The 10,394-nt window shown below is 37.4% G+C and overlaps 1 protein-coding gene across 1 annotated transcript in view; it reads left to right on the top strand.

Annotated features, from left to right (window-relative positions):
• LOC116839330 (scavenger receptor cysteine-rich domain-containing protein DMBT1-like) overlaps nt 1-9,766 on the top strand; it is a 29,678-nt gene extending 19,912 nt beyond the window's left edge. The window contains exons 7-13 of the mRNA XM_075072679.1: nt 170-214; nt 1,366-1,516; nt 1,862-2,073; nt 3,454-3,626; nt 4,394-4,794; nt 7,359-7,630; nt 8,302-9,766. Of these exons, the coding sequence (XP_074928780.1) occupies nt 170-214; nt 1,366-1,516; nt 1,862-2,073; nt 3,454-3,626; nt 4,394-4,794; nt 7,359-7,630; nt 8,302-8,483 (1,436 nt within the window). The 3' untranslated portion in view covers nt 8,484-9,766. The remainder of the gene's footprint in view (nt 1-169; nt 215-1,365; nt 1,517-1,861; nt 2,074-3,453; nt 3,627-4,393; nt 4,795-7,358; nt 7,631-8,301) is intronic.
• The last annotated feature ends 628 nt before the right edge of the window (nt 9,767-10,394 follow it).

Below are 10,394 nucleotides of genomic sequence, written 5' to 3'. Positions count from 1 at the left end.
TGAACTGTACAGGTTCATCGCACACCCCTACTCTTGCATATTATACCCCCGGAACACTGAAGTGTGGAGAGTAAATACAGTTTTCTTCAATCCATTGCAATGTGCATTTTGCCATTCCTGTGAAAATTCGCCCTAGGGCTCTAGTTGTGCCTCTCTTATCTTCCTGCAGGAACACCGGGATACACTCCATTGTGGCCCTGGTACACTACCGCTGGTGAGTGCTAACTCATTCTGGCTTCCCTAAAACGTTTCTTTCTTATGGGATTCTGTGCTGTAAATGGTTTAGCTCATGGTTTCATAGTGCAGCTGCCGCATGATCTGAAATGAGAGCAAGGATAAATTGAAAAGCAATTCAAAGGACCAAATTTGAAACCTGATTCAGGCAATAAAGGGTTCTCGGTATTGTTGTTGAATTGCTCCCTGGTGTTCTGCCATCCTCCAATACGCTGTCACAATCCTGTGCTCACCCTGTGGTTCTGGAGAAGAGAGGAGAACTGTGTATATCTGCCCTCAGTCTCAGTTCGCAGCTGTTGGCATGTGGTGGGATTACATTGCTAAATTATTTGAATGCAGAGTGGGGAATAGAAACCAGATATTTTGAGTCCCAGTGCCCATGGCATTTCTCTTAGATCATGCTTCCTTCATTTTTGCTGTCTTTACTGTATTTACTCTTCTCTCAACAGACTATGGCTGAAAACAAGAATTTTGGTTTGGAAAATAATTCTGAGGCTTTAACATTTGTTTTCATTCTGCATCAGAACAGAAATGAAACCCTGGTTTTTTTGTATTAAAAAAAAGAACACAAGATATATTTGTAGGTCCTTCATCAAGATAACGACCTTTGTAGCTCTTCTTCTTTTTGTATGTGTTCATTAGAGAGAAAATTGAGGAGGAATGTATAACCCTTATGTCACTTCAAGCGCTGCATTAAGTAAAAATTGTTACATTCCAAAGTTGACTGTAGACGCTATTTTCATTCAGGCTGTAATTTTTGTCCCCAGTGTACCAGGTGCTTCTTCAAAATTTGACTTCCAACCTTAATTAATAACATAACATTATCGGAGAGAAAAAAGTATAATCTTTCTTCGCTAAACATTTTCTTTGGCCCATATTTTCTGTCTTCAGCTATATACATTTAGTGCCTAATCATGAGAGGTCCTGAGTATTAAATGAGACTGTGGGTGGGATCAACAGCTCTTGAGATCAGATGCTAATCATAGAGTACCTTTTATAAAGACCATGATGGGAGGCTTTCCTTTAACTTCAGCAGGTTTTGGCATCGTCTGATAAATTGTATACAAATATATGCAAAAGTATATATAAATGACTCATATGTATTTTCTTTTCTTGCATTTTATTCTTCAGCAAAATATACTTGTGGTGGTGTCCTTCAGTATTCATCTGGGACATTTCAAAGTCCATTCTATCCTGGGAATTATCCAAACAATGCAGATTGTGTGTGGGAAATAGAAGCAATGAGCAATTACCGTGTGACACTTTCATTTAGTGATATTGAGTAAGTAAGGCACTAATTTCTAAGGCAATTCATGGGTTCAGAATCATGGAATTTTGAAATTGGTACCCTCCCCATTTCAGGGACATTTCTCAACAGGGTTTAACAATTCTAAGTGACCGGTAAACCTAAAATGAAAAATGGCATGAATGGAGTATTATTTGCTGTTACTTGTTGAGTCCTAACAAAGTGGTTGGTACTATACAAGATACAGAATGAAGACAATCTCTGCGATGAACACCTTGCAGTCTGAAGGGCTTAATCTGCGATTCATGTGTTGCTTTGTGGATGAATACTTAAATAGAAGTTTACAAAATAGTTTACAAAATGTTCATGTTTATTCCCCAGGACAGAAGGTGGTACATGCCAGTATGATTATATTGAGATCTATGACGGGCCACTCCATACTTCTCCTTTACTGGGGAAAATTTGTCATGGTTCCTATCTGTCATATACATCATCCTCAAACTTGATGACAGTTCGATTTCACAGTGACTCAAGTGTAACAAACAGAGGGTTTCGTGCTGACTATTATATCATTCCAGCAGATCAGAATACTGGTAAGTTCATATTTAATACAGAACTTTGCTTTTCAGCAGATAAGCCTATTTATTGATTTTATTGATAAATAACTGTTGATTAATGTTCAGCCACCTCACTGTAGTACCACTCACTGTCATCTTTCACACTGTGGGATTACTGACCTGTTACTTTCAGACAATAGTTTGATTTTGTTTAAATATAAAACTGTTTGCTATTATCAAATTATTTTAGACATTTTCTCCTATATTCAGCCTAAATTTACTTTTTCATCATCTCATCTCATTACTCTGAATTATGGCCCCTTGTACTACTGAACTGCTCATTCTCTTTGGGTCTGATCCTAGTCCTGATGCAGGCAAAACTCTCATTGCAAGCACTCCTCTTTATATAGCAGAAGTGAATTTCATGTCCTCTCCCCAACTCATTAGTTATTTATTTGAGCTCAATGCCTGCTGAGCGCTTTGCTGGTACGTGTTTAGTATTAGAATTATTTATAATAGGAATCATTCCCTATACTTTCTTTCCCAGTTTTTGATACTCTTCCATGAGTCCCCTGCAATTTGTCCACATCTTCAGCTACAGAGGTGCCCACAAGTGAACTTGAACAACTTTCACAAACATTCAAAGCCTGATCCCTAAGTCCTCATTCAGGGAAAACTCCTATTCTTTTGAGTGAGCATTCTGCCCAAGAAAAGACTATACAGGATTCAGTCCCCAATTAAGGACTATCACTTTGATGCTCTTTGATGTGAGTCAGCCTCTGAACACGTATCTCCAAACCCCGTAAGGCTTATGTAAGGTCATACATGCAAGCCCCTAATTCTGCAGCCCTTACTAATATTGAATAGCACATAACTCGTTAGTTCCATTGGCTGATCAGGATAATTCATGATTGCGAAATTGCTGTTGACCAACACACTAATTTCACTTTACTGTTTGTCTTCACCTCCCCTTGTGTTTAGATCATTCTGTCTCAGAAATACTGAAAGTCTTTAGTTACTTTCCTTAATAAAAGCCCTGGTAGTATTGTCCTTAATTTTACTCAAGGAAAATTCCAAGCAATTTCAAGTGGATTTTCTCTTTACGCCGGAATTTGTTCTACTATGGTAACCGTGTTTCATATGATCCTTAACACTAATGGGAGACACTCTCTGATCACAAGGAGAGAATAATTTGCAGATTTTCTTAGTGATAGTTATCCACAGCCTAAACCACAGCCCCCTGGTGCATAATTTGATAATTAAGACATAAGAAGTGAAATCATGTGATTTGTTTTATGAACACCCTCCCTTCTCCCAATGTACACGCAGAGTAGATAGCAGCATGTGTGTTGGTTGAATATTTAATTATTACTGTATGCCTGAAGGCACTAATAATATGTTTTATCCCCCTATCAGTTCTTCTGTGCTTGCCTGAATATATGCATGCAGTTGTTAAGAAAGCCTATCTCCTCTCACAAGGCTACACTGCAGAGAATGTCAGCTTGAATGACCCTTATTGTAAACCAAAGATTACAACAAATGATATTATATTCAACATCCCATACAATGGTTGTGGCACAAAACGAGAGGTATGAAGTTGAATATTTAGCACCTGTGTAAATAGGTCTGTGCAAACTGCAGAATTTATTTTGAAAAGGGTCATGAACAGAAACCTGCTGTAATTAACAGGAGTTACAAGTGAACCAACGACTGCAAGTTCAGATTCAGATTCACTGAACACTACCATCTGTTCTTTCTTTGCCTGAAGAAACTCCTCACTTATTCCCCATAAGGTCAAGCTACAATATTATGAGAGACGGAAGGTATGTGAACAATCTCAACCCATGTTCGCATACCCTCCCTCTCCCATAATATTGTAGCTTGACCTTATGGGAGAGGGAGGGTAATGTTCGTGAATAATCAAAATATTTGGTACTTACATAGGCCCCTGTTCAGCAAGGTACTTAACATATCTAATTTAAAGCATTCACTTCAATAGGACTTCTCATGTGCTTTATGTTAAACACGTTTAAGTATCGTACTGAATCAGGACCTTTCTGCATTTCATGTTCCGTCTTTGTATTAATGTTAACTAACTTGGCTGTATTTGGGTTCAGTGAAAATATTTTTTCACATCTCAATGTAATCACCGTATCATGCAGCCAACAATTTTGTTTAAAATGTGTTGTGAATAGAAATGACCAAAGTCACATTACTTTTCAAAATACTTCCCATGGAAGCAATGCTTTTAAAATGTGTGTTGTTCTATGGGTTCATCAAAAGTTTAGTGACATAATGGTAATTGTGGCAAAAATGTGACTACATTAGATAATTCTGTACTTCCTGTGTCAAACAGGGAAACAGCAATACTATCATGTATTCCAACTTGATCAAAGCAACCTCTTCTGGTTACATAATCAAAAGGGAAAAAGATCTTCATTTGCATGTCAACTGCAAAATGCTCCAAAACACATGGAAAGAAATCATGTATGTTGCTCAGGATGTGGCTGAGGACGTTACTGAGGTCAATGAAACTCAGTACAGCAGATACAACGTGACCATTTCATTTTATAAATCACCATCCTTCTCAAGACCAGTGTATGACTCTCCATACTATGTTAGATTGAACCAGAATTTATTCCTTCAAGCTTCAATTCACAGCTCTGACCCAAATCTGGTGTTGTTTTTGGACACATGTGTTGCATCACCTGATCCCAATGATTTTACAACAGTAACCTATGACATTATCAGGCGTGGGTAAGGACTTTTCCAGTGATGGTTTTCAATGAAACTGTGCATGGAGTACTGTATCTGTTTTGTTTATGGAATAATTTGAATAGAGACAATGTGAATTGATTTCAGTTCCCTATGCCACTAAACTGTTTAAAAATCTTTTTTGGCCAGTCCTGGTATGAAATGAGAAATAACAATAGAAATGATGTTTAGACCATGCAGTCATGCAAGATTCCACTCAAGCATGTTACATAGTTACTGCTTGTGATGTAAGTAGATTTTATCTCAAACTCCACTGAGGACAATGAATTTTCACCTGCCTACATCAAGATCAAATTCAGCCCCAAATAGTTTGTCTATAGAATTCAACTGTTTATTTTCTAAATATTCTGATTCTTTTTAATTATTCATTCTTGTTTTGTTCTTGTATTTTGTACTATACTGGAAATGTTATTTCAAATGACTAATTCAGTGCTTGATACAAATGACAGAAGTTTAATGTTTGCTGTAATTTCTGCTTTCCTATATGTCACTCAAATGGCCTAGAATTGTTCATGTGACTTGGCTTAAACTATTTTTTGTGGAAAAGTTAGATAGATGAATTATGGAAAACAAATTAGATTCTTAGATCTGGCAAGAAAGAAAAGGCACTGGTCTCATCCATTATGGCATTTCCTTTGCTTTACCTGCCAGCATTTCAGTAGACTCCTCCATTATCACTAGATTCTACATCTTTCTGGGTATGAAAGGGAAAATCTTTTAGGAGCAGGTCCCATTGTCAATAAATTTCTGACTCATTCACTTACTGGTGAAATTCTAATTGTATATAAATAATGGGGAATAAATAATGAAACTTCAAAATAATTCAGCCAGGTAGTAGAAGAGTAGCAGGATATACAGAAGTTAAGTTTTAAGGAAGCCACCTACATGATAGTTTAAAAATTCCTATCTATTGTATAAGATAAAAATTAAATATTCAGACCAGTCCTTTTAAGAAATGATATGATAAAATCTTTCAGTGCAGAGAAAGTCAAATACTCTAAACCTAATAATATTTATTTAAATTAAAACCCAACCGGAAATAAATTTACCATATCTAAATCCAACCACCTCTTAACTTTCTATAGGTGACACAAATGTTGGCATGAATATAACAGAAACACATATTGTACAGTATAAACTGAGATTATTATAAAAATAGTTTAATACCTTGAGATCTTTATTATGAGAGTGAGATCATTAATATTTGTATGCAATGCGTTGACCATATGACAACTCTGCACCTTATTTTGAGATAATATCAGTGTGTTAACAGATAAATTGAGTTCCTTTCCATGGTGGTTAAATTGAATCAGAATGCACTGGCATGGAACTTTGGCATGAGTCAGTGCTGACAGGAAAGTGAAGCTTACTAGAATCTTGTTCTGTGAAGCACTTGTGCAGCTGACTTACTAGAGATTGGTTCATTGGAAACGCTGACTTTCTTGCTTCTTGCATCTAAAGCATAAATCAGAGGAGTGGGAGTGAGTTGGATAAGATGGAACAGAATGGAAGAAGGAATTTATGATCATTATTGTTCATATCTAGTAGCACCTAGAACCCAATCAGACATCAGGGCCCCATTGTGTAAGGAGCTGTATAGCCATTTAGTAAAGAGACGGAGCCTGCCCTTCAGAATAGAGCTGGTAGAAAAAATTGTGACTAATTTTTTTCCTGTTTAAAATAAAAAAAAAACAACCCCCCCCCCAGCTCTTCATCCAAGCTGAAAAGTTTCTTGGAGATATATCAGTTCTAACAGAACTGTCATTGGGAAGGGCTTTTCAGGTGAGACAAAGAGAGAGACCTATGTCAACTGGTTAGGGTGCTTGTCTGGGCTGTAGGAGACTGAGGGTCAAGTCTCTGCTCTGCTGGGAGGACTCTGCAGAGCAGGGACTTGACCCTGGGTCTCCCCTCTCCTGTGTGACAGCCTTGGCTATTCTGGGTTGGCTCTCTCTCACATTTGGTTTCTCATTTTTCTTCTGCATTAGAACAAAAACAAATTTCAAAATTGTCTGTGAAATGGAATTGTTGTTTTCTGGCCACCTCACTTAAGAGCTTATATCGTGGTTACATTTTCCCCTTAACAGTAACAATTAACACCCTTTGCATCAGCTATTCCATAGGGATCATACGCATGACAGCTTGGAGATATAAATAAGCAGCTCTGGGCCCTTTCCATAGATTAGGACACCACTAGATGACTCCTTTGCAACTTGTCAGTCCTGGGCCCTGATCCTATAAAGACTTATGCACAAGCTTAACTTTAAGCATGCAAGTTTAGTAAAACTACTCACACTCTTAGGCATGTACATAAATACCTTGCTGAATTAGGGAAAATGATACTGTATGTTTTGCTTTCAGACAAGTCACTGCCACTATTTTACCCTCTTTCATTTTCTCCTCTTACTACAAATACATAGTTTTGTCCCTTTGTGGCATTAATGCAGTGTTAATTTTTTTAAATCTTTGCACATAGGAAATGCTTGAGGTCAGTGATTTATTTTTGTGTGTACACATGAAGATTAATTGTATTTATTTGTTTATTTTAGATGTGCTAGAGATCCTACATATGGTACATATTATTCACCCTACAGCTCCATCGTACGCTTCAAATTTAATTCCTTCAAGTTTGTTAACCAATATTCATCAGTTTACCTGCAGTTCAAAATGGTAGTGTGCAGGGTATATGATTATTCATCCCGATGCTACCAGGGCTGCATACCCAGGTCCAAAAGAGATACAAGCTCTTACCAAGAAAAAGTGGATGTTGTTGTTGGGCCAATTGAGCTTTGGAAAGAAGGCACTGAGAACAGGAATGCTGGTAAATGCATATAACCTTCTCTTGTATTTAGTATAAGGTTCTGTAAATCACTTTTCATTTCATTGCACAAAATCTTTGCATGTCAGTTTACTTCCGATTTCTGGCACTGCTGCATACTTTTACCAGGTTATCATCAGCTCCATTAAAAACACCAGGGACTTGTTTATTGACTAATAGCATCTACGTTAGTTCCTTATTTAGCACATTTCAAATCCATCATTTTAATCTGCACATCCCCAAAATGCTAAATGAATCAATTATTCAGGAAGAAAGATGAGATGCAGTCCATCTTCTTCTTATAGCTTCATTGATTTAATGATCCACAAACTGTTGAAGAACTGTGGTTGTCATGTCTCACCTTGAATATCTCCAGTAAAGAGAAACTTCAACCTTCCTTGAAAAATGATTCCATTCCCTAGCTCTTGTGCTAGTTATGGTGTTTTCTTAATATTGAACCTAAAACATCCCTGCTGGGGGTTCAGTTCATGAAATAGTCTTTACTAATATAAAGATGGATTAATGTGTCTAGAATGTCTTGTATAAAATAGAGTGAAATTGATTTATTTCTTGACCTGATCTAGAATATAAATTTTTAAATTCAAGTCCTGATATTTTTGGCAATAACTAGAACAGAGAACAAAATGCAACAAACTCTCTTTCTCAATTCACAGAGCTGGACTATTCTGAACATCAGGAAGACGTGGATTCCCGTGGTTCACTTACCACCACTGCCAGTCATTCCCAGGCTCCATTTATTGTTACAGCTGTGGTGCTTGCAGCTGTTGTTTTCACTCTTGTTGGGTTTCTTTTGAAAAGTAAACTGAAGAGACCGATTCCATATGAGATAATGTGAGACGCTAAAGACACTAGCATCTGGCAGACAATGATATCTCAGGGCATTTTAAGTAATTATTCCATTTTTAGCCTTTGCACTTAATAATTTTTATGTGATAATTTGCGCTTCAAAGAGAAAATATGACAAACTTACCGTAATGAGGCTACACTCTGAGTTCTGGTAAATTCAGGCTAGACATGGGCCTGAGGTTAAAACCCCACGTCCAAATAGCATGGAAAGCTAGGAAGAGTTTGAATCCAGATCCCAATTCTGTGACCAGCTGCCATTTCCAGTAATGGACTGAACCCAAGCCCAGTATTTGACCTATCAGCTCCCTCCTCTCAATCTAGAACCAGACTTTGCACCTCAGGATCTCTAATTAGATCTCTAATCTAGATAGACCAAAATACTGTCTAGTTTTCATGGTATTCTGCGGTGAGATTCAACAGAGCAACTCTGTAATATAATGAATGTGTATTCAGGAAGAATGCTCCAGAGGTTAGAGCACTAATCTGGGTTGCGAGTTACTGTTTTACCATAAACAACTTTGTGTGACCCTGGGTCAGTCACTTAATCTCTCTGGGCCTTAGTTCCCCACCTGTAAAATGGGGATAACAGCATTTCCCTATCACACAGGAGTGTTGTAAGGATAGATACAATTAAGATCGTCAGATATTACCATGAAGGGAGATATAGAAGTACCTAAGATCGATAGTACTTTGATTTGACAACTTTATACATAAAAAGGGCAATCTGATATTGGTTTTTATGTTTTATGCATACCTAGCATATCTCTTTATGCATACCTGGCATATTTCAGTCACTGCTGGTCATCAAAATATTTGGATGTGAGTGCAATTTTTCTCCTTCATAATCCTCCTTTCACTTTTTTTCAAAACCAGCATATCTAACACCTCAAATATTCTGACATGGAAATTGTGGCGAAGAGATGAGGGTAAAATCTACATGTGACAACACCAAATGATCCAAAGTGGTTATATAGAAGAAAGTATTTTTATTTAGTACTCAGCCATGCCTGGAAAAGAAATGCAGAAAACATACATCCAATTACATATGGAATTGCTAAAATACCCTGTTTCAGATTATCTTGAACGTTGCTCTTTAAGGTTTAATTTCTCTTTGAGACAAATGTAATAGATTGTGCTAATTTGTAAAATGGGATGATTTCCAGTCTAAATGAATTTCATATGTAAACATAGCAATTTACAATCAGAAGTGGAAGTGTTTACAAAGCAATATTTCTACTGGTGTACTTGCAAATAAAATGTCTATGCATCTGAGTTCTGAACTAATGCTTTGTGATATGAAGAATATGATCTGTCATAAAGAAACTTTGCTGGACATCAGTTTGTGCTTTTGTTTTTTCCATTTCCAAAACAGGGTTGGTAAAATCAGTAAGTACATTTAAACAGGCTTTTATAAGGAAATGAGATATTTCTGTTTTTATCCAGTATAAAAAATTATGGAGAATCGAGGTTTAAGAAGTCAGCTATTTGAATGGGTTGGGTCACTGATGTTTGATTCAAACATTCTGTGTTCTAAACCAGAAAATAAATGTCAAGATTGCAGTGGGAACAGCTGGGATTGCAAAGCAGCAACTCCCTGATCCTGAGACTCACCCTATGCTAGCAGATGATGGTCCCTAAAGAGCCATCCATGGGTTAAAGATCACTAGAGCTCAGGCTGTGTCCACTGCCATAGAATATCAGGGTTGGAGGGGACCTCAGGAGGTCATCTAGTTCAACCCCCTGCTTGAAGCAGGAGCAATCCCCAGACAGATTTTTACCCCAGTTCCCTAAATGGCCCCTTCAAGGGCTGAACTCACAACCCTGGGTTTAGTAAGCTGATGCTCAAACCACTGAGCTATCCCTCCCTGCTAGCTCAATGTCACCAAAGGCAGGGGTTGCA

Source organism: Chelonoidis abingdonii, chromosome 15, assembly GCF_003597395.2.
Source record: "Chelonoidis abingdonii isolate Lonesome George chromosome 15, CheloAbing_2.0, whole genome shotgun sequence".
Lineage (NCBI taxonomy): Eukaryota > Metazoa > Chordata > Testudines > Testudinidae > Chelonoidis > Chelonoidis abingdonii.
The sequence above is the reverse complement of the archived record's forward strand: the minus strand, read 5'-3'. Positions and strand labels throughout refer to the sequence as shown.